The sequence below is a fragment of the Prionailurus viverrinus genome, chromosome B4 (genome assembly GCF_022837055.1).
Source record: "Prionailurus viverrinus isolate Anna chromosome B4, UM_Priviv_1.0, whole genome shotgun sequence".
NCBI lineage: Eukaryota > Metazoa > Chordata > Mammalia > Carnivora > Felidae > Prionailurus > Prionailurus viverrinus.
The window spans coordinates 104873943-104899092 of record NC_062567.1 but is presented as its reverse complement, the minus strand read 5'-3'; the positions used below and the strand labels follow the sequence as shown (position 1 = coordinate 104899092).

At 35.8% G+C, this 25150-nt stretch overlaps 1 protein-coding gene across 1 annotated transcript; it reads left to right on the top strand.

Moving 5' to 3' along the window:
• The first annotated feature begins 1814 nt into the window (after positions 1-1814).
• TSPAN19 (tetraspanin 19) lies at positions 1815-21938 on the top strand. Its single transcript, XM_047868272.1, has 8 exons — positions 1815-1895; positions 1984-2056; positions 4773-4897; positions 12820-12894; positions 16849-16959; positions 19125-19268; positions 20179-20262; positions 21805-21938. The coding sequence occupies exons 1-8, from the start codon at positions 1830-1832 to the stop codon at positions 21871-21873; spliced, it is 747 nt and encodes a 248-aa protein (XP_047724228.1). The 5' UTR covers positions 1815-1829; the 3' UTR covers positions 21874-21938.
• The last annotated feature ends 3212 nt before the right edge of the window (positions 21939-25150 follow it).

The following is a 25150-nucleotide window of genomic DNA, read 5'->3' as shown; positions in this document are numbered from 1 at the left end:
CCCCCATTTCCTTTCTGCTGGCTATAAAGCGTGACCCTGTGAACAAATCTGAGAGCCAGATATGGAATAGGCTGGAGCAAGCCCCAAGTCCCTAAGATGATTTCCTAGAAAAGAACAAGTTACCCATCTTGGACTGAAAGAGAAATAAGCTTCAGTTTATTTTTGTATTTGGATCTTTTGGTAAAGCATTTTAGCCCTGATTCTAACATACTAATTATTACCAAATCAACGGCCAAATCTTTGTCTCTCAATACTTCACACCAGAGTTACTTCAGTGTTCTTGTTCACTAGTCTACTTTCTCTTTCTCATTCACAGAGGACCAGGACTTTAGCCCTGAGAACTTGTTTAGGCTGTAGGAGAGCATCCCAATATTCTCATAGGCTGAAGTAAATAGAAGTGAAGCCACAATCATATACCTACAGCATACAGAAACTGAAATAAAAACCAGTTAGTCTTTCCAACTGATTCTTCTATCCAAACAGGCCAGACACTGAAGGAATCTAAAAATAAGACTGGAGGACAGAAACTGGAGAAACTAAATGGCAGTAGGAGACTTCAAAGAAGATGATAGAAGACAAAACCTGGAGAGACTCCTTCAGCTGGGAAGAAGAACTGTGGAGTTTTAGGGAGGAATGTGACCTCAAGTGAGAGTAGGGAGGGGAAGTGTGTAGACTCTAACCTAGACATCTCTTAGTCCTCCACTTTTCAGGGCATCCTTCGATTCAACAAATAGATCTTAGCAAATAGAGACAAGTAGCTTCAAATTAGTCTTATTAAATCTGCTTTCATCATCTTAATTATACACTGCATGTGCTAAAACGCTGTAAACTATGGTACTAGGTAGAACTGAAACAGTGAAGGAAAAGAGAAAACCCAGAAACATGCCCAAGAAAATTTAAAGCATTCATATCTAATAAAGCACCAAAAACCAATGGTCTAGGAGTTGATTTTCCCATAAAAGTTTTAGGAAACTAAATTAAATAACTTTTAGAGAATTTTTTAAGTTTATTTATTTATTTTGAGAGAGAGAGAGGCAGAAAGAAAGGGAAAGAGAATCCCAAGCAGGATCCACACTGCCAGCACAGAGCCCAATGTAAGGTTTAATCTCAAAAACTGTGAGATCACAACCTGAGCTGAAACCAAGAGTCAGACCCCCAACCCACTGAGCCACCCAGAGATCAAGAGTCACATGCTCTACTGACTGAGCCAGCCAGGCACCCTTAAATAAGTAACTTTTAATTAACACAGCCGTAAGTTGGTTTTATTCTTTCCATTGTACACTAAACTAAATTATGCACTAATAGAATAATCTAATTCATCTACTCATTTATTCATTCAATAGGTATCTATTGAGTAGCTACTATGTGCTAAACTCTGGGAGTATACTGGTACACAAGACCTACTCAGAGGTCTCACAGAGGCATTATTCTGGAAAAAAGGGAGGGACAAGCCGAGGTGAAGGAAAGCTTCCCAGCAAGGAAGGTGTGTTAAAATAAGAACAAAATAAAATATATTACTTTCTGAAAACTTCAAGAAGTTTAGTAAGGTGCCTATTAGCATGTTATACAAATGCCAATTTGTTATACAAATTCTTGTTCTCAACTCCCTGGTGCAGATAGAAAAGACAGACCTCATTTCAAGATGTCTTCAGCATGTCCCTATATTCTGGAGGGTGGAGGGGAATGTTACATTGACAACTGGTATAAGAAGAAAAATGTGTAAATAAATGATGTGAATAGGCAGAACTATTTAAAGTTGTACTGTGGTGACTTAATAGTAAAAGTTGTGGTTATCTTTTCAGAAACACCAATATCTGGAGGGAAAAAGAATGTTAAGAAAAAACAAAATATTAATTTTTAAATACTTTCTTAATCTCATTAATGGAGCTTTCTTGGTAAGACTCTTTATAATTATTTAGTAAAGAAAATGTAATGCATTTTTATTGGCAATCACAAAAATATAATCGACTGTCTTTTCTGTAGGTTCTTGGACTTTTATTATTGGGATTTGGTGCATGGCTTTTATTAGATAGAAATATTTTTTTCACAGCTTTGGGTATGTATCTATTTTTCTTTTGCTCTCTTTGTGAACTCAGGCATTCCATTTTAAATAATTGCACACATGATTTATTCAGCAGGTGGCAGTATTTCTCTAAACTTCATTGAGTATTGTTCAATTTTTTCCCTATGAAGCTCTTTGCCAATTGGTTTTAGAAACATCTCTAACTAATGGGACTTAAAACCAAGACCATAAAGGAGAATGAATCTGGTGAGAGAGAACTAGGAACTTTGGCTGGACAAGAGCTATGAGAGAAATGGAAGACTGGATTGTTCTAATAAACTCTGGATGGAAAGATAATGGAGATCCACATATTTGATAGTGCCCAGGTTAAATAATTTCTTTTAAAACTCAATTACCATCTGCTCTCACCATCACATGGTTACAAATAAAATATAATATTATCCAAAATGAATAAAATAATTAAATGCAGGTAACTTGATAAAAAAAATCTTTATTTTGCCATTTTGTGGTATGCTGTGGTCACTGTGGACTGAAGTTTAATAGGCTAAAGATTATTTTTATATACATCTCTTTGGTGGGAGGGAAAGAAGCCACAGTTTCAAGTGCTCAATAGCCAGATGCGGCTGTTGGGTATGGCTACCTTATGAGACAAGTGCAGATTTAGATTATATCCATTACCTCAGTGAGTTTTATTAAACAGTACTGTTAATCCTTAAAAATATGACAAAAAGCAGGCCAACGTCTTTCTTAGTGGATTTCAAGTAAGATAAAATATGTTTGTAGGAAAATGAAAGCTGAGTAAAAAAGTTTAATAGGTAATAAAGTGCTACAAAGTATTGAACAATTTAAACTTCAGCTACACCTAAGTGCCTAGTAACTTCATTCTCTTCCATTTGCATACTTTGCTTATGGGAAAGTATTCATGATGTCTGAGTGCATTAGTGGTTTGCTCAGAGTACAGGGGTGTGTGGAGATCTTACGACAACCTTTCTGTCTTTTTTTTTTCCTTCCCCAGAAGAGAGGCAATAAGAGCTTCCACTTATTTATGTTGACTCTGTGCCAGACACTGGGCTAAGCACTTCCCATACAGCATCTAATTTGGTAACATAGTAGTTACAGTGGAGCAAAAGTCATTTCCTTTCTTCTTTCCCTCCATTATGGAATTGAGAGATAGTTCTCTTAAAAATTATATATTTGAAAGTATGTATTTAGTGAAATCTCAGTTAAGGTTTCAAGACATGGAACTGAAAATAACCAGTTTGTGGCAAGAAACTGGTTGGGTCCTCCCCTCCCTTTTATCTGCAACTTTAAATTAACTTACCCTTTTTTAAACACTATTCTGCCTTCACCTCTCCATTTGTAATAACACCATGCTATGTGAGGTTCCCATCTTCCCTCTGCCATAGTAATAGCATCCAATAGCCTTGTGTTCTGATCTCCTTCCTCAACCATCTTCCAGAGGCCCGTGAAATAATTTAAGATGAAAATCCATCCATACAACATTAAAAGCTTTTCTCTGGCTCCCCACTGCACTTATTCATTCATATGACAAGTATTTACAGAGTGTCTTCTACATGTTAGGCATGATCCTGTAAGCTGAGGATACTGTAGTGTACAAGAAAGGTAAATACTTTGTCCTCATGGAGTTTAATTTCAGTGAGAAAGGCTGGGTTAGAGCATACAAAGTGTGCATAATTTGGCCCCTGAAAACCTGCCCAATTTCACCTGCTTCAAACCCTAAGTGCCAGCAAAGCTGAATTTCCTACACCTACTGTGCTGTTCTATCATTCCAATCTAGATATATTCAGTTATCACTTAAAGCCCATGCTCAGTGTTGCCTTCTCCAGCAATCTTGCCTACCTTTACTCTCCAACCTCCTCCCCCTCCTGGATCAGATGCTCTTGTACCCAGGGGTGTGCTGGTAAATATTTAACAACCAGTTCTGGGAGAGAAAGTCTTGATTTATGGTATTTACTGATTTCTGTGGTTTAAATACGTAATGTCACGATGGCTGATTTCACAGTGTCACCGTGAGCTAAGTTGGCTTACAAATTTTGTGAAAATGTAACAGTTGGCGTTTATGAGCCAGAACAAACTGGCTCCAGCACACCACTGCCTCCACTGTTCTCCCATAAAACCTAGGGCATATTTAATTTATTTCTTCTTCCTTTTTTTTTTAACAAATATTTGGTAAGCACTCAGTGTTCCACAGTCTGTGTCATAACACTAAGCATTTAACAGTTAGTCTGTTGACTGTATAAATATATATAGTCTCTAGCACAGAGAGCTCAGTCTAGGTGGAGAGAGAATAAAATACAATTTCAATGCAGTCATATTACCAATAAACTCAGTTTCTTATAAGAAAATTGACCCACACATATTAGATACTCAAATAAGTTCATAAGTGTTTGGATATACATTAAACATAAAAGTTTCACCTTAGGGGAAAAAAATTTCTTTCATAGAAGACAGTGAAGATCAATAAGATAAAAGGAAAGATATCTTTTGAGATTGAAGAATTTTTTTATCATGTCATTATGGAAGAAAAGTCACCAAGATTAATAAGAGGTTCCAGAATGAAGTAAAAAAAGAGAGAGAGAGAGAGAGAGAGAGAGAGAGAGAGAGAGAGAGAGAGAAAGAGAATCCTACTGGTTGGCGACAACTGCTTACAGAATCTTGGGTTACTGCATATATTATTAAGTAGGATTTTGATACCACTTGATAATCATTTATTTTGTGGTTTCCACAGATGAAAATAATCACCTGATAGTATATATTTTTCAAATTTTGACTGGAACTGGATCTGCTATTGTTCTTCTTTGTCTCTTGGGTTATTTGGGAATTCACAATGAAATCAGATGGCTCCTAATCCTGGTATGTATTTCATTTTAACAGCCTGAATGAATCTGTATCTTTGATTTAGAGTGTCCAAGTCACGAAATGAGCAATAATCATTTACATCACCATAACACCTCAGTATAGTGTTTCCCAGGGAATAAGGTAAATTAAGCACCTCCTCTCAAGAAACTTTTCTAGATAGAATGTTCTTGGTGAGTTTTCCGTGGATCTGGACCTCTGCCCTTGCACCCTTAGATGTTAATTTTCCAAACAAAGTCAATAGGAATCCATCTCCTGGGGTGAACTACAATTAACCAAACATAACAATCTGAAGACTAAAATCCAAATAAACTATTAAAGTCAATGAGCAATGTAGCTTAGCAAGACGAAAGAAACCATGTCCTTCAGTTAGCACATCTCCCTGTGGGACTGCCATGTGGAAAGCTAACTTATAACTGAGATTGCAATTTATTATTTAACAAAGGGAAATATAACTGCTGAGAGGGCCAGACTCTGGCATCTGGCTGGCACACTATCTCTCCCTAGCCATATATGTGGAAAGATAAATTATAATTAGGAATATAGACCTGAACATGAGCCATTTACCACACATGTGGCAGCTAAAGATCACGATTCACAGGCTCAGATGAAATATGGCTTTTGCCATTTTCTTTAAATCAAATCAGTTTTAATTCACAGGAGCTCTCTTGCCAAACAAGAGCAGATCTGCCTTTGCCACCTTAGGCCATTCAAAAAGCAGAATGAGTAGACCCCGAAGGATTACGTGAGCTGGGAAAGTGAGAGTTTTCGTGGTAGGCAGTGTAGATTGATAACCAGTGTCCAGAGTGACCACCCAGCCTTTCAGTGCTACATAAAAGCTAAGTATTTCTGCATTCTTCCTGGTAAGAGACACAATGGCTGCAGTTGAATATTGTATTTGTTTGACAAAACAAAAGAAGGGGGGAATCTAGAGGGAGGGAAACAAACATCTTATAAGTTTCAGCCTTATGGGATTGTGATATTAATGGCCTATAACTGAGAAAGCCTGATAGACCTCATCAAAAGGAATGCACAAAGTAGGTCCTGAAGCCAAGACACCACACTCTTGTCTGGAGGCTTCAATGAAGGGCACTACTACTTTTTGCAATCATGTCACGTTTACTATTCTCTGAATTTACCAATACTTTTCTGATGGATACATTACCATGTTAATTCATGCAGTCAACTTATGGGCAAATTTTATACGCCTAAGCACTTTCTTTGGCTTAATGGCGATTTTGCGTACCCTTACTCCAGTTGAATAAATATTGTTTCACAATTTAAGGCTTAGGGGAAGTTTTACTTCCCTCTTTTAGAAGTTCTTGGGCAGTCTCTCACTGTACTCTCTAAGTGCTAAAACAAATAAAAAACACTGAATTTTTCTTATTACTATAAATATCTAACTACTACTAGAAGGGAACTTTCAAAGGTAAAAATCATGACTCATATATATGTGCACAAATATGTGTCAGAGACTTTATTTAAATAATTAATCATTAAGGGAACCAGTAAGAAGTAACAACTAGTTGAATGAGAATAAGATTTTGGAGATTTATATTCTCTATGGACTGTATTTGTTTGCATTTCCATTAATAGGAATTGCATTGCTATGGACAAGGAACTTTTTTTTTAATATGAAATTTATTGTCAAATTGGTTTCCATACAACACCCAGTGCTCATCCCAACAGGTGCCCTCCTCAGTGCCCATCACCCACCTTCCCCTGCCTCCCACCCCCCATCAACCCTCAGTTTGTTCTCAGTTTTTAACAGTCTCTCATGGTTTGCCTCCCTCCCTCTCTTTTTCTTTTCCCCCTTCCCCTCCCCCATGGGTTTCTGTAAAGTTTCTCAGGATCCACATAAGAGTGAAACCATATGGTATCTGTCTTTCTCTGTATGACTTATTTCACTTAGCATAACACTCTCCAGTTCCATCCATGTTGCTACAAAAGGCCATATTTCATTCTTTCTCATTGCCAAGTAGTATTCCATTTTGTATATAAACCACAACTTCTTTATCCATTCATCAGTTGATGGACATTTAAGCACTTTCCATAATTTGGCTATTGTTGAAAGTGCTGCTATGAACATTGGGGTACAAGTGCCCTTATGCATCAGGACTCCTGTATCCCTTGGGTAAATTCCTAGCAGTGCTATTGCTGGGTCATAGGGTAGATCTATTTTTAATCTTTTGAGGAACCTCCACACTGTTTTCCAGAGCAGCTGCACCAGTTTGTATTCCCACCAACAATACAAGAGGGTTCCTATTTCTCCACATACTCTCCAGAATCTACAGTCTCCTGATTTGTTCATTTTAGCCAGTCTGACTGGCATGAGGTGGTATCTCAGTATGGTTTTGATATTTTTTTTCCTGATGAGGAGTGACATTGAGCATCTTTTCATGTGCCTGTTGGCCATCTGGAGGTCTTCTTTAGAGAAGTGTCTATTCATGTCTTCTGCCCATTTATTCACTGGATTATTTGTTTTTCGGGTGTGGAGTTTGGTGAGTTCTTTATAGATTTTGGACACTAGCCCTTTGTCCAATATGTCATTTGCAAATATCTTTTCCCATTCCATTGGTTGCCATTTAGTGTTGTTGATTGTTTCCTTTACAACACAGAAGTTTTTATCTAGATGAGGTCCCAATAGTTCATTTTTGCTTTTAATTCCCTTGCCTTTGGAGATGTGTCAAGTAAGAAATTGCTGCGGCTGAGGTCAAAGAGGTTTTTTCCTGCTTTCTCCTCTAGGGTTTTCATGGTTTCCTGTCTCACACTCAGGTCCTTCATCCATTTTCAGTTTGTTTTTGTGAATGGTGTAAGAAAGTGGTCTAGTTTCATTCTTCTGCATGTTGCTGTCCAGTTCTCCCAGCACCATTTGTTAAAGAGACTGTCTTTTTTCCATTGGATATTCTTTCCTGCTTTGTCAAAGATTAGTCGGCCATACCTTTGTGCACCCAGTTCTAGGGTCTCTATTCTATTCCATTGGTCTACGTGTCTGTTTTTGTGCCAATACCATGCTGTCTTGATGATTAATGCTTTGTAGTAGAGGCAAAAGTCTGGGATTGTGATGCTTCCTGCTTTGGTCTTCTTCTTCAATATTACTTTGGCTATTTGCGGTCTTTTGCGGTTCCATACAAATTTTAGGATTGCTTGTTTAAAGATCAGAGCAGAAATAAACAATATAGATTGAAAAAAAAACTGTAGAGCAGATCAATGAAACCAAGAGTTGGTTTTTTGAAAAAATAAACAAAATTGATAAATTGATAAACCTCCAGCTAGGCTTCTCAAAAAGAAAAGGGAGATGACACAAATAGATAAAATCATGAATGAAAATGGAATTATTGCAACCAATCCCTCAGAAATACAAGCAATTATCAGGGAATACTATGAAAAATTATATGCCAACAAACTGGACAACCTGGAAGAAATGGACAAATTCCTAAGCACCCACACATTTCCAAAACTCAAACAGGAAGAAATAGAAAATTTGAACAGACCCATAACCAGTGAAGAAATTGAATCGGTTACCAAAAATCTCCCAACAAATAAGAGTCCAGGACCAGATGGCTTCCCAGGGGAATTCTACCAGGCATTTAAAGCAGAGATAATACCTATCCTTCTCAAGCTGTTCCAAAAAATAGAAAGGGGAGGAAAACTTCCAGATGCATTCTATGAAGCCAGCATTACTTTGATTCCCAAGCCAGACAGACACCCAGCAAAAAAAGAGAACTACAGGCCAATATCCCTGATGAATATGGATGCAAAAATTCTCAGCAAGATAGTAGCAAATCAAATTCAACAGCATATAAAAAGAATTACTCAACATGATCAAGTGGGATTCATTCCTGGGCTGGAGGGCTGGTTCAATATTCGCAAATCAATCAATGTGATACATAACATTAATAAATGAAAGGTAAGAACCATGTGATCCTGTCAATCTATGCAGAAAAAGCATTTGACAAAATTCAGCATCCTTTCTTAATAAAAACCCTCGAGAAAGTTGGGATAGAAGGAACATACTTAAACATCATAAAAGCCATTTATGAAAAGCCCACAGCTAATATCATCCTCAATGGGGAAAAACTGAGAGCTTTCCCTCTGAGATCAGGAATACAATAGGGGTGTCCACTCTCATTGCTGTTGTTTAACATAGTATTGGAAGTTCTAGCATCAGCAATCAGACAACAAAAGGAAATCAAAGGCATCAAAATTGGCAAAGATGAAGTTAAGCTTTCACTTTTTGCAGATGACGTGATATTATACATGGAAAACCCGATAGACTCCACCCAAAGTCTGCTAGAACTGATACATGAATTCAGCAAAGTCACAGGATACAAAATTAATGTACAGAAAGCAGTTGAATTCTTATACACTAATAATAAAGCAACAGAAAGACAAATAAAGAAACTGATTCCATTCACAATTGCACCAAGAATCATAAAATACCTAGGAATAAACCTAACCAAAGATGTAAAAATCTGTATGCTGAAAACAGTAGAAAGCTTATGAAGGAAATTGAAGAAGATATGAAGAAATGGAAAAATATTCCATGCTCATGGATTGGAAGAATAAATATTGTTAAAATGTCAATACTACCCAAAGCAATCTAACATTCAATGAAATCCCAATCAAAATTACACCAGCATTCTTCTCGAAGCTAGAACAAGAAATCCTAAAATTTGTATGGAACCACAAAAGATCCCGAATAGCCAAAGTAATATTGAAGAAGAGGAACTTTTGTATTACTACCAGAATTCTGTAAGTTTACCCCATACAGAGTTGAATAATAGTTTAGTCAAAGGTAACATTGCATATGTCCATAGGATCAGAAAACTGGGAAGGTCCACTGGACCACAACCAGCTTTCCATTAAAAAGGAGCCCAGTAATTTTTTTATTGTTTTACATTAAAATATTGTCTTACAATATTTTATAATGAAGTATTGTTTTACAATTTTCCTGTCTCTATAAATCTCCTTTTAGTGAAGATTAAGTGAGATGATGTATGTAGAAGTATTAGAAATCTCAACTTCCAAACAGATCTAAAGACCCTATTTTTGTCTCTGAAACATTTGTCTCTAAAAATAAGATTTGTAACTTATATCAAACAAACAAATTTTAACTATTTTATTTTATTTTTTTTATTTTTTATTTTTTTATGAAATTTATTGACAAATTGGTTTCCATACAACACCCAGTGCTCATCCCAACAGGTGCCCTCCTCAATACCCATCACCCACCCTCTCCTCCCTCCCACCCCCCATCAACCCTCAGTTTGTTCTCAGTTTTTAACAGTCTCTTATGCTTTGGCTCTCTCCCATTCTAACCTCTTTTTTTTTCCTTCCCCTCCCCCATGGGTTCCTGTTAAGTTTCTCAGGATCCACATAAGAGTGAAACCATATGGTATCTGTCTTTCTCTGTATGGCTTATTTCACTTAGCATCACACTCTCCAGTTCCATCCACATTGCTACAAAAGGCCATATTTCATTTTTTCTCATTGCCACGTAATATTCCATTGTATATATAAACCACAATTTCTTTATCCATTCATCAGTTGATGGACATTTAGGCTCTTTCCATAATTTGGCTATTGTTGAGAGTGCTGCTATGAACATTGGGGTACAAGTGGCCCTATGCATCAGTACTCCTGTATCCCTTGGATAAATTCCTAGCAGTGCTATTGCTGGGTCATAGGGTAGGTCTATTTTTAATTTTCTGAGGAACCTCCACACTGCTTTCCAGAGCGGCTGCACCAATTTGCATTCCCACCAACAGTGCAAGAGGGTTCCCGTTTCTCCACATCCTCTCCAGCATCTATAGTCTCCTGATTTGTTCATTTTGGCCACTCTGACTGGCGTGAGGTGATACCTGAGTGTGGTTTTGATTTGTATTTCCCTGATAAGGAGCGACGCTGAACATCTTTTCATGTGCCTGTTGGCCATCCGGATGTCTTCTTTAGAGAAGTGTCTATTTATGTTTTCTGCCCATTTCTTCACTGGGTTATTTGTTTTTCGGGTGTGGAGTTTGGTGAGCTCTTTATAGATTTTGGATACTAGCCCTTTGTCCGATATGTCATTTGCGAATATCTTTTCCCATTCCGTTGGTTGCCTTTTAGTTTTGTTGGTTGTTTCCTTTGCTGTGCAGAAGCTTTTTATCTTCATAAGGTCCCAGTAATTCACTTTTGCTTTTAATTCCCTTGCCTTTGGGGATGTGTCAAGTAAGAGATTGCTACGGCTGAGGTCAGAGAGGTCTTTTCCTGCTTTCTCCTCTAAGGTTTTGATGGTTTCCTGTCTCACATTTAGGTCCTTTATCCATAGTGCTGGAAGTTCTAGCATCAGCAATCAGACAACAAAAGGAAATCAAAGGCATCAAAATTGGCAAAGATGAAGTCAAGCTTTCGCTTTTTGCAGATGACATGATATTATACATGGAAAATCCGATAGACTCCACCAAAAGTCTGCTAGAACTGATACAGGAATTCAGCAAAGTTGCAGGATACAAAATCAATGTACAGAAATCAGTTGCATTCTTATACACTAACAATGAAGCAACAGAAAGACAAATAAAGAAACTGATCCCATTCACAATTGCACCAAGAAGCATAAAATACCTAGGAATAAATCTAACCAAAGATGTAAAGGATCCGTATGCTGAAAACTATAGAAAGCTTATGAAGGAAATTGAAGATTTAAAGAAATGGAAAGACATTCCCTGCTCATGGATTGGAAAAATAAATATTGTCAAAATGTCAATACTACCCAAAGCTATCTACACATTCAATGCAATCCCAATCAAAATTGCACCAGCATTCTTCTCGAAACTAGAACAAGCAATCCTAAAATTCATATGGAACCACAAAAGGCCCCGAATAGCCAAAGGAATTTTGAAGAAGAAGACCAAAGCAGGAGGCATCACAATCCCAGACTTTAGCCTCTACTACAAAGCTGTCATCATCAAGACAGCATGGTATTGGCACCAAAACAGACACATAGACCAATGGAATAGAATAGAAACCCCAGAACTAGACCCACAAACGTATGGCCAACTCATCTTTGACAAAGCAGGAAAGAACATCCAATGGAAAAAAGACAGCCTCTTTAACAAATGGTGCTGGGAGAACTGGACAGCAACATGCAGAAGGTTGAAACTAGACCACTTTCTCACACCATTCACAAAAATAAACTCAAAATGGATAAATTTTAACTATTTTAAAGTATTAATGTTTAAAATATGTGAAATTAAGAATACTAACAGTCATTCTTATATTTTAGTAAAATATTCAGACTGCTAATTTTTTTAGATCATTATAAATTCTAGATAATATATACTACTATGGCTGCTATGATGAAGAAGAGTGCAGTGGCCGTAAGTTTAAAAAATATAGTTAAATAAACATGCAAATAATTTCATTTGGCCTTGAAGAGAAGTATTTTCAGTTTTCAAAGGAATAATTTAAATGTACATACAAATTTAATCTTATTATAGCAGATACTTTTGTTATTTTCTGTTGTTGTTGTTACTTTGTCCATTTTGGATTCACCTAATAGGTCACAATTCAGTGAGTTTTCTAGTGTTAGTGTCATGGTGCGTTAAGTGGAGATCCAGCTAAGTGAGTTCCCCTCTAGGGCAGTTTTAGATCCAAATGAAGGAAGATCATCAACAATTTCATTAGACCAAGCGGTCTGTTAGGGTGCCCACTGAATACTATCACTTCTGTCTTACTCTTATCCAAATGTTCAATGATTTTTTTCTTTGCCTTTTTGTTTGAATAACATCACTCATGTATATGAGGGCTGGAAACCAGCAATACCTGTGTGTATTTTAAGACAGGATATTTCATATAATGTGCATTTCCCCATCATTGTAACATCTAAAGTACATAGTAGAAGCACAGTTACCACCTCTATTTCTCTTTTGTTTTAGTATGCAGCACTGTTAATGTGGGCCTTTGGTGTTCAAGTTGTACTTTCAGGATTCATCTTCGCAAAGAAAAAAGAGGTATGGAAAGATCATCCTTTTATTTGAAACCTAAAGAACATTAGACATCTTAAATTATTAAGACCTATGAGCCTATATTAAGAGCGAAAGGTAAATGTCTTTGTGGGGGAAAAGATTCAATGGACATATTACAGAATTCTATATAAGGTCATATCAAAAAGGTGGACTATAAGGAAATTTGTCTTTAACTCAGCAGAATATTGACAGTGTTGTAAATAACAAAGAACATGGGGGAAGAGGGGGTGATAGTGGGTGTAGGGAATCCAAAATTTGTCTCCCAGCCAACCCTGGCTCCCATGATTAACCCAATTCTATTTTTCTATATAGACTTACTATATTCTATTTTTGTCAAGAAATACCTTTAGACTTGTATGAATTTGAAATTTAGTTATTTAAATGAAATGAAATGCATAATTCAAATATTTGGTACAGGTATGGTCATGAGTGATATAATCAATCACAACGAGATTTATATTTATCAAATTAAGTTTAAAAAAAAACATAGTAAACTGCCTGAAAAAAACCTTTGGGTAACAAAAATTACCTACTAAGTTCAATGGTTACCCTCTATTTTTAAAGAAATTTAATTGTTTCAGGGTGCCTGGGTGGCTCAGTTGGCTAGGCATCCAACTTTGGCTCAGGTCATGATCTCATGGTTCGTGAGTTCGAGCCCCACATGGGGCTCTGTACTGACAGTGCGGAGCCTGCTTGGGATTCTCTCTCTTTCCCTCTCTCTCTCTGCCCCTCCCCCACTTTCTGTCTCTCTTAAAATAAATAAATAAACTTAAAAATTCAAAAAAAGAAAAAGAAATGTCATTGTTTCAGTGCAGCCATGCTCTGTCTCTGTATTATGGGAGATTTTCCTGTAGGAAAGAGCATGGACTTGAAGTTATACAGATCTGCAGATAACTAGAGGTCCACAAGCTACTTAGCAGTCCTAAGCCTATGTCTTAATCTGTACAGCATGGTTAATACCCACCTCCCTTAGAGAGTTACCACTAACTGACAACTTCAAAAGTTTCTGTCACTGAATAGCTACTTAAAGCTCCCTTTCTGGGGCACCTGGGTGGCTCAATCGGTTAAGTGTCTGACTTCGGCTCAGGTCATGATCTCCTAACTCGTGGGTCCAAACCCCACATCAGGCTCTGTGTTGACAGCTCTGAGCCTGGAGCCTGCTTTGGATTCTCTCTCTCTCTCTCTCTCTCTCTCTCTCCCTCCCCCCGCATTCACACTCTGTCTCTCTCAAAAATGAATTAAAAAAAACTTTAATTTTTTTTAATATTTTAAAAAAGAACTCCCTTTCTTTCCTTAATTAATTTCAAAGGAACCCCTGATCAATTCCTACACTTCCTAGCCTTCAAAAATCTCACTATATGTAGAGTCCTAAGCAATGACCAAACCTCATTCCTGTAGAACACCATCACCCTCCAACTTCATTTGCTCTTCTGTGCTTGGCATCTATCCTGGATATCTAGCCACCCAGGACTTGTTGTTAATGGCCTGACATTTAGAGCTAAAATGTCTTCTCGTGTGTGTGTGTGTGTGTGTGTGTGTGTGTGTATGTGTGTGCACAGTATGTGAGTTCTGTAAAGCTGTAATGGTGGCAAAGCACTACATCCCAACCAATCAGCCTGTAACTTTTGGATCTGGTGATAGAACTTGAATATAACACCTCAGGATCCTTAACACCTAAATTTAGTTTATCAGTGTTGTCCATGCTCTCTTAAGTATTATTCACATATTCATCTCTACTTAATTTAAGAATAAAAATGATCACCTGAGAATAATTACCATGTGCCAGAGACTGTGATAAGCACTTTATAGGCATTAGATTTTTGATTCTCACAACAACCCCTAGAGAGGCATTGTTAGTCCTACTTTCTAGAACAGGAAACTGAGGCTTTGAGAGGAGAAATATTTGCTAAAATGCATCATGGCCAAATGACAGAGTCTGGACTCAAACACTTATTAACTGAATCTAGAGGTAACAGCTCTGTTTACATCAATTTTCCTTCTACATTCACACTAGATTAAGCTCCTAGGAGCTTCTAAGTCTTTTATGCCACTTACAGCACCCAACAGTGTTCGAGATGCACTAGGGCTACAAAGGATCCTTGTCAAAATAAATATGTGTGAGGGGATTTTCTTTATACAGAAGTCATGGAGATTAGATATGATACTCTTGTGTACTAAGATGTGATTTATCTGCTCTCTGGATCTCCCAAATAATGCTTCAGAGGGTAAATAAGGACATAAGCCTGCCCCATCCTACAACAATATAAAATGGAAAAATATTTTCTAGTCTAAATAAAAATTAGGGGGCCTGTGTGGCTCAGTTGGTTAAGCATCCAACTCTTGGTTTTGGCTCAGGTCTTGATCTCACTGTGGGTTCAAGGCCCGGGTAGGGCTCCATGCTGGCAGCATAGGGCCTGCTTGGGATTCTCTCTCCCTCTCTCTCTACCCCTTCCTGATTCATGTGCACGTATGCTCTCTCTTAAAATAAACAAACTTTTTTTTTAAAAAAAAGCACATTTAAAAAATGAAAATAAATAAAAATTAACTTAGAGAATAAATTAAATAACTTACAGATCTAAATAACACTACATTATTCTAATCTTCTTAAATGCATTAAAGCATAGATATATAAGTGACTACATTCGAGTTAACTTGTACACATGGTTTAATGGTTGTAGTATTCCCACCAGTTAATTAGTTTTCATTATTCAAAGATAGCATAATACAATGAGAAATCACTAAACTAGAATTCAAATGAACCATATTTAAAAGCCTCATCTCCACATCCTTATTCATGTAAACAGAGCAAATAACTAAATTCTGGATCTATCTCCTTGTTCATAAAACGGAATAGTATCTGTTCTTCCTACGTTTTACCTTAGTTATGAAAGTCACCTGAACTTTTAAATATTTAAGTAGATTACTATTAAAATTTACCTCTGCAATATCTAGGTTTTGAAATAGCATGTTCACCCCATTCTTTCAAATCTGATTGTTTTTGTTATAGCATTGTGAAAACATAATTTAATTTTTTAAATTAAAAATCATAATTCTTGTATAAATATACAGCAAGCACAGATCAGTGATTTTATTTAACATCTTGATTAATGTGGGAATCAGTAAGAAATAAAAACCAGTTCAAAGGAGAGTCCAAAGAGAAGACACTTATAAAGGCTATCTCTCAACATATACAAAATACAGTTGGTAGAGGAGATATCATTTGCCCCCCACCAGGAAAAATTCATCTGCATTTCTCTGATAAAGCATCAGTTGTCAGTAGTTTCCTACAACTTACAAAGTTGTTAAATAAGTTAAAAACTGAGAAAGATACAGACCCTCATGAAATAAGAAGACCCGGAAGTTATGCTAAAGAAAGCCTAATTTCCATTGAAAAGATACTCAGTAATCTTTTTCGGCCCATTTCAGAGATTTTCACAATTTTTCCTGAGAGTACAAGAAGAAAAGCAGAATCCTTAGACATTCAGGAGAATAGCACATAACTTTCTCATCAGCCATAAAATAAGTCTCATATATTCCTCTTGTAGGTCACAATGCAAAACACCAAATGCCTCAGCACTCACTGAGATTGCTAAAAGTAGTTAAAGAAACAGAAAACACAGGAATAATCAGAGAACAGCAAAATGACTAGAATACTCTTTTGTTAGGAACCATAAGGAAAGTTTCCTTCAGATTTGGACTTTTTTTCCTTTCCAAGTTTTCATTTAAAGTCCAGTTAGTTAAAATGCAGTGTAATATTAGTTTCAGGTGTACAAATTAGTGATTATATATACAATAGAATATTTCTCAGACATCAAAAAGAATGAAATATTGCTATTTGGAATGACATGGATGGAACTAGAGAGTACTATGCTAAGCGAAATCAGAGAAAGACAAATCCCATAGGATTTCAGATTTTGACTTTGATGCAATTTTCAACAGATTCACCAAGTATGGCATGATAAAGTTGACTTAATCATTGCTGAGTATGGATCTAAAGATATGCCTGAAGATATACCCAAGTGGACTTTTCTGAATGCTTTACAGAAAACAGTAAGAGAAAATTAGAATAAAACTAAAAATTAGATGTCAAACATGATCACTATAGGGTAAGGGAGACGGGGAAGGGTGGGAGATGGGACAGAGGAATGAGAGGAATAGCATTGTTCCCAGTTACAAATCTTGAGTTTTATCCTCCTTTTGTAAATTAGATCTTCGATTCTTGGTTAACTGATGTGCATTTTAACCTGGTCTCACCTATAAAAGTGTTGGTGGGGTAATCTTCCCTGCTGCACCTGTGGGACAGAAGTCTGAGCACAGTTCTTGCCAGCAGCAGAGAAACATGGTAGTTACCATTTAAGCCTGAATGTCAGGTTTGCTACATATTAGCTTTTTGACCCTGGACAAGTATCCTTATTAATTTCAGATTCCATATTCTTAAAATGGACAGAATAACCCTTACCTCTGGTTGGCAGGAATCAATGAAATAATATATAGAATGTACAGAAAGCCTTGGATCTGGAAAATAGTGAGCAATTAATACTTGCTAGCTAATGTTATTATGATTCTTATTTTGCACATCAAATATTTCTAGGCAGCGTACAGGAATGGGTATAGTTGCCCAGATGGTTTACAGGAATAGATCACCAGCTGGAACTTAGTAAATGCTTGATAAAGAAAATAATTTTTGTATTTACTTTTTGTAAGTGCTTTATATGTATCAACTTATTTACTCCTCTGAACCCAATGAAGTAAGACCTATTATCCTCGTTTTATAGATGAAGGACTATGAAATTGACTAACTTACCCAGGGTCATAGAGCTAATTCGGTTGCAGAAACATGATTCAATTCCAGACAATGTAGCACTAGATTTTGTACTCTAACTACTATAGTAGGTGCCTCACATAGAAATAACTATCATTGGAGCTCCTGGGTGGCTCAGGTCATTATCTCACGGTTCGTGAGTTCGAGCCCCGCGTTGGGCTCTGTGCTGACAGCTTAGAGCCTGGAGCCTGCCTCAGATTCTGTGCACCACACCCCCCCCCCCACCTCTCTCTCCACCCCTTCCCTGCTTGTACTGTGTCTTTCTCTGTCTTTCAAAAATGAATAAACATAAAAAAATTTAAAAAAAGAAATAGCTATTATTTTTAGTATATGTAGTAACAGAAAGGCATTTTAGGAGAATTGAAATATAACTATAAATGCTTTTTTAGTCATACTGTTTTTCCCCTGACGCATATGATGTGTACATGTATTGCCTCTCTAGATTGCATTAGGACTGATGGCAGAGAACCAAACCTTCCTATGGTCATAAACTGATAAACAAGAAAAAAGTTCTATGTGTGACATTGCTATTATTAATGAGAATCAAGCTTACAGTTCCTAGTCCTGAGTATAATTGAGACAAGACATGTAGATTTGACTGAACTCATTTTCAGTACTCACACTCTAAAGCATTATTTCAGTCATTCAACATTTCCATGATTGTTGGTACATATTGTGACATAGGCAGTACTGATGTTATAACATTCAACAACAAGTTTAGAAAACAATGAAGTATTCACTTCAACTCTGTCTTACATTCTAGGTGACAAACATATATGTTGATTCTTTCACATCTTCCCTATTCAACTTCATGGGATTGGAAATGAGATCTTTCCAATGTTTTATCATTTCTATGGCTGTTTGCCTTTTCATCTTTTTTGACTCTCTGTGGAAAATTTTCACACAATACAAAATTTCAAGTTAACATATTAGTTCTAAGAGAGTAAAAATAACACTGTATCTCTTTATGTATAATTAAATAAAAATGGCAGCATATTATGGAGAAAAAATATAGCTACTGCTATAGTGGAGAGAAAGATATGCCTATAGTGATTTCCTTTTCTGTATTCAGTCCCAAACATAGCTTGTAGCTTCAGTAAATCAGGTATACCTTCCATCCTGGGTTCCTTTATGATAAATTCAGATCTAACAATTTCATCCAAACATAGCCCACTTATATTGTAAAGATCTTTAGTGCTGGTTAACATCAACAAAAGCAGTAACAAAGTAATGGATTAAACAAACAAAACTATACTTATATTTGTAATTCACTGCATTTCAATGCAGAATGAATTAGTAACTTTTTCAGAAAAAAATATTTTAACGTACATGGGAATCACAATTAACTGCCTTTTGAATATTTTATAGTAAAATTTATAGATTTCTTTTCTAGTTGCAGTGTTGTGGCCAGTACAATTACACAGACTGGATAAAGAATAAAAATAAAGAAAATTCAGAACAGGTGCCATGTTCTTGCACAAATTCTACATTAAGAAAGTGGTTTTGTGATGAGCCACTGAATGCAACTTACATAGAGGTAAAGATAAGGCTTTCCAAGTGTTTACAGTGCCTTTTTTTGTTTTGTTTTTGCAAGTCAATTTAGAATGCTGAACAAAAGTTGTATATACAAACACTATTATTTACAGTGATTAAGTTCTTAAGCTACTTTATGAAACTGAACTCATAATTAATGAATAATTATTATTTTAACTTTCTGAGAGTATGTTATTTAAGTGCTCCTAGAGCTTGAGATACCATCAACCTTTCTCCCCAACCCTCCTTACTGAATCGCTGCAGAAAAGGGAGGCACTTTTGGCCAATCTCTGGCATATAGGATTGGTAAGGGAGCTCCAATACCAGAAGTAAGAAGGTATGAGCATTGGCAAAAACTGAAGTGAGGGGACGCCAGCAGTGAACAAGTGTTCAGATAAATGTAGTAGAAGCAAGAACAGGGTTTCGTCTGTTACTTACAGGTATGGGATACTGATCAACAAGATTTCCATCCCAAGAACTTCTAACATTTTATATAGTTCACACACTGATGTTATTCTAATTGTAAGACACATTTTTTATTTACATAATTCATTCACAGATAAATAGAGCATTATGGGTTTTTTTAAGCTTCTCCTATTTGGGAAATAATCATTTTCGGTCATAGTACATACCTTGCTGAATTACAGTAGTGTGCAGAAAATTAGAGCCCTTTCTAAACTTAATAAATTTCTGATTTCAATTACATCACAACATCTTAGCAACTTAAAAAGTAGTAACAGAGATGTTCTGCTATGAGAGGAAGTTCTCTGGACTAAAAAGGCTAGTCTCCACTTAGACAATGACTTTTTAGAGTTTGTGAATTACTGTATTATGTTTCTTCTTCTTTGTGATAGAATTCTATATAAGACCATTTTCCTCTCCCAAGTCAGTCTAAATAACTTTTCTTTCATTAGGGTTGTGAAAATAAAATCAACACATGGTATAACGCTAATGCTTTAGCATTAACTGGAATTAACTTCGGACTTTTGGCTTCAGAGGTAAGCTTTTGTTCATATGTTTAAAGATAAAAAGTAGTTGAGTATAAACCATACATAACAAACTGCAGAAAAACCAGCTGGAGTCCTAATCAGACAAATTATACAAAAGGAGTCAGGACCTTGAGACTATTCACATCCGAGAGAGGTATGGGTCCCAACTAGAGGGGTGATATCCTTAAATCAGCCAAGTTGATGACCTGTTAATAAATGGTCATCCTGGAAGGTAGTGACTCCATTGCTTTGTGATATATATATAGAGAGAGAGAGAGAGAGAAAGAGAGAGAGAGAGAGATGAAGTATTTATATATGTATAAAATATGTAATAATATATAATAAACATATTCTATATATTTATTATGTGTTGTATAATAAATATATATAAATATATAATAAATTTATATATTAAATATATATTATATAATAAATATATATAAGTATATATATACTTCACATATGTTTTATATACATGTTTTATATATATGTTATATATATTTATATATATATAAATATATATATATTTATATATATATATATAATACTTCATATCTCAACAGTGAGAGCCCACATTGGGCAGTCTTCAAGTTGGCAGACTGGAAATCTAGACCAATGTTTGACATTAGTAAATGTACTAGTTACTCATATACTCATTCATTCATTCAGTCAGTCAGTCAATAAATTTGGAGGAGGGAGAACATCTACTGTGTGTCAGGTACTGTATTAATGGTCAGAGATTCAATGGGAAGCAAAACAGACACATTCCATGACCTGCTGACCTGTACGGTGCCAACTACAGATTTGAGACTCAGAAGCAGAACTTCATTCTCCAGTCTCAGTGCAGACTGATGAAAGCAGGTGAAGGCTATGGATTTAACAAAACTGTGAGAATGAATGTATTATCACAGTGTAGACTAAAACACTGCAATGAATATATAATGCATGGTTTGTTCAGAATAGCATACCGCATTTAATTTTATGCTGATCCAAAAAGGCATTGACCCGAGGTTCCATAAATTTTCTTCAACTGGTAACAACTATAGTCTCAGAATGGTGATTAAAACATTTTTATATGCATTAATGATGTTCTTTCAAAATGTTTATTCCCCATTGTGTTCATGCTTGGGTATTTAAGACAAGACTGAATGGGAGATAGTACCTGTGGTCCATTTTATCATCTACTCTTTGCACACCATCTTTAATGATTCTACACCAAAATGAAGCAGTTTTGTAGGACTGATGACACAGATGATGAACAAAAACCAGATCACAGTTCATCATGACATCTAGCCCAATGATAGCTCATGTAATTAAAATTGAAGTCTATTCGTTAGTCCCTTCATAAATGAACTTGGTGACACCTGGGTTGCTCTAGAAGACTCACTTTGCAGACTTCTTATTGGCAACCATATGTACCTTACTTCAAAAGTTGGCCACTCTTTGATCCTTTCCCTATAAAACATGCATGTAGGGGATTGTATTGTAAGTTTTAACTGCGAATTACTCTTATTTATTGTTTTGATATCTTATCATTTCCTTTTCTTCTAGGTTTTGCAAATCACATTAACTGTTTCTTTCTTCAGACACATCAAGAATAGAGTATATGCAAAAATGTGATCACTGGACTTTAATTTACCCAGAAGAAACCAGCTAATTCTCAAAATAACCACATTGTGTTCTTTTACTCCAAAAATAAAAAAAAAAATTGAATTACATTAATTAAGTTTAGAACTTATTCAAGTCATTGGTTATATGTAACATAGAATTATGGAATATTATAAGAAATCACTCCATGAAATTCTCATTTTGTTTTTCAAAATATCAAATTCTGCAGTTCAGAACTTTACCTTGAGTTATTTTCTGAATTCAAGGATGTCATTATATACACTGAATTCAAAATGTGAAGTATCACTATATGTTTTGAATTTCCTATATAGAAAAGATACATATATGATGCTTAGAAAATACTAATTCAGTAAACAGTTATAATATCTACCTTGCATTTGCAAATTTTAAGAAAACGATACTGATTTGTGAGAGATTTAAAAAAAAGATTGAAAATCTTCATGTCACTGACCTCTGTACTGAATTAACCATTTATTTCTGTCTTCTGATTAATACTTGCAAGTGGATAATAAAATTTTAGAGATTTGGGTATACTTTAGTGGCAGTAATAAAATATTAAAATCACAATTTTTAACTGTAGCATAAATGTCCTAAATGATCACTGAATTCCCAATACTCAACTTGCTACTCATTTTCTTCTTTTTCCTTAAATTTTGTTCAGGCTTACATGCACAATTCTCTGAAGGGTATAAAAATAGCCTACCTGTTCTATTTTCCTAAAAGTGATATTGTGAGAACAGGAAAAAAATCCTTTGACAAATAAAAAGTGCTATACAAATGAAAGGCATTACCATATCATTGTTGTTCTTTATAGCAAAAAGACTACCTTGACCTTGAGGAAATCAAGAAAAGATAAATTAACTGAAGATCCTGCATCGCTCTCACTCCTATGGAAGGCTCACTGTCATTTACTAATGCAGTCATTTGTCTTTTCATCCATCTGTTCAGTACATTTCATATTTCAGAGACCTGTGAACTTTTTACAAGGCAGTGCAAAAGGAAACAGAATAACCATTTTCTCTAAAGCAACCTGTAAATGCACATGCCTTCACTTCTTTGAGAGAGAATCTTTTGGGAATGTTTTATATTTAATTTTTTTAATGTTTTCATTTTTATTTATTTTAATTCCAGTATAGTTAACATACAGTGTTATATTAGTTTCAGGTGTACAATACAGTGATTCAACAATTCTGTACATTACTCATTGCTCACCAGGGTAAGTGTAGTCACCATCTGTCACTGAGTCCTCTTTGCAACTCCAAGGCCTCATCTGCACTTGACAATGTAGGTGGCCACCAAAGGCCATTGAACTTTATTAAGTCAGGTTAATCAGTATGCTTTCAGATAAAACTCAGTTGCCCTCTTAGATTGTCTCACTTTGACTATACTCAATGGTTTTGATTTCATCTGGCCATCATAAATATAATCTGTCCAAACTTGTTTGGGAAACAGTAGCTGCTAGTTTAATTAGTCACTGCTACCCACATTTCATTTCTCTAGGAACCTGAATAAGAGATGTTGGCAGTGCAAAAACTCCTGTAAAAGGTTTTCACTGAAACACATTTTTAAAAGAATATTGCAGCAGAAATACTGTCAGGCAGCCCTAAGTGTTTGTTTAATGTTTGCAACATCTGTGTAATATTTTTATACCTTTGTTTTATTTTTCTGATCTTAAAGGAGTAATTCTTCAGCATAAGAGTCCCTGGCAAAAGGAAAACACAAAAATCTAATCTTTTTGCTGCCATGATATAAAGCTGGAAAAAAAAATGTTCTTAATTAAAATAAAAATAAATTTTAAAAACTCATTTCACACCACCTGTTATTTATCATAGTTTATCCTCTGTTATTTATTTTTCTTCTGTGTCCCTTTGTATTTTTGAAGTCACCCATTAGATGAAAGAAGATAATGGCATATATCCAGTAAATCTATAAATATTTATTGAGCAATGTAGGATTTTAACCCTATACAAACAATAAAACCTGGGAGAGCAGAAGCTACTCCTTGATAAATTAAATTATAGGGATTAAGCCTTTGCTAGTATTCAGAATATTTGGGACAAAGTAAAAGGAAGTAATTTTGTACGAGAGCTTTGTAATGTGAAATGAATGTGTAATCATTTTAAAAATATTAAAGCTTATTACTCATTGCACTCAAGTACAGAAGAAATTCTCCTGAATGTCTGAAAAAAAAGATTTATGGAATGAAAGATACAGAATTTCTGATTTCCTTAATATTTCATTACAGTTGCAGATTTTAAATTTTTTTTTTTTTTTCAACGTTTATTTATTTTTGGGATAGAGAGAGACAGAGCATGAACGGGGGAGGGGCAGAGAGAGAGGGAGACACAGAATCGGAAACAGGCTCCAGGCTCTGAGCCATCGGCCCAGAGCCCGACGCGGGGCTCGAACTCATGGACCGCGAGATCGTGACCTGGCTGAAGTCGGACGCTTAACCGACTGCGCCACCCAGGCGCCCCAACAGTTGCAGATTTTATATCAGAGAGATACTGGACAACAGAATGCCTGTAAAGATCTCTACAGTATTTTAAGAAAATGAAAATTTGTTTAATATGTGTGTAAATAGGATTTAAATTATCATACGTAGTGGAATTAGAAAGAAGATATTACATGAAAAACTCAGTCATTTTATGATTAATTTTCTAAGGTCTAGACACATTATAATGTGAGAAAATCAGATTTTTGTAACTGATATTTTAATGTAAGTTGTTTATTATTATTTTTGTTTGTTTCAAGTTTTTATTTAAATTCTAGTTAGTTAATATATCGTGTAATATTGGTTTCGGGAGTAGAATTTAACCATTCATCACTTCAATATAACACCCAGTGCTCATCACACAAGTGCCCTCCTTAATCCCCATCCCCCATTAAGCCCATCCCCTGTCCAGCTCCCCTCCAGCAATCCTTAGTTTGTTCTCTATAATTAAGAGTCTCTAATGGTTTGCCTCCTTCTTTGTCCCCACCCCCCCCCTCCCCCTATGCTCATCTGTTTTGTTTCTTAAATTCCACATATAAAGGATGACTGGGTGGCTCACTCAGCTAAGCCTCAGACTCTTGATTTCAGCTTAGGTCATGATGTCATGGTTCGTGTATTCAAGTGCACATTGGGCCATGTGCTGACAGCAAAGAACCTGCTTGGGATTTTCTCTCCCTCTCTCTCTGCCACTCCCCCAGCTTTCTTGTGTGCATGATCTCTCTGTCAAAATAAAAAAAAAAATAAAAAACTTTTAAAACATTTCACATATCAGTG

What these genes read in the sequence shown, in the direction of transcription:
- TSPAN19 (XM_047868272.1), top strand. Translation starts at nt 1,830, where the DNA reads ATGTTAAGAAAAAACAAAATATTAATTTTTAAATACTTTCTTAATCTC. An exon ending in TATTTTTTTCACAGCTTTGG is followed by an intron (nt 2,057 to 4,772) that starts GTATGTATCTAT and finishes TGGTTTCCACAG; the next exon opens with ATGAAAATAATCACCTGATA. An exon ending in TCTTCGCAAAGAAAAAAGAG is followed by an intron (nt 12,895 to 16,848) that starts GTATGGAAAGAT and finishes AATTTTCAACAG; the next exon opens with ATTCACCAAGTATGGCATGA.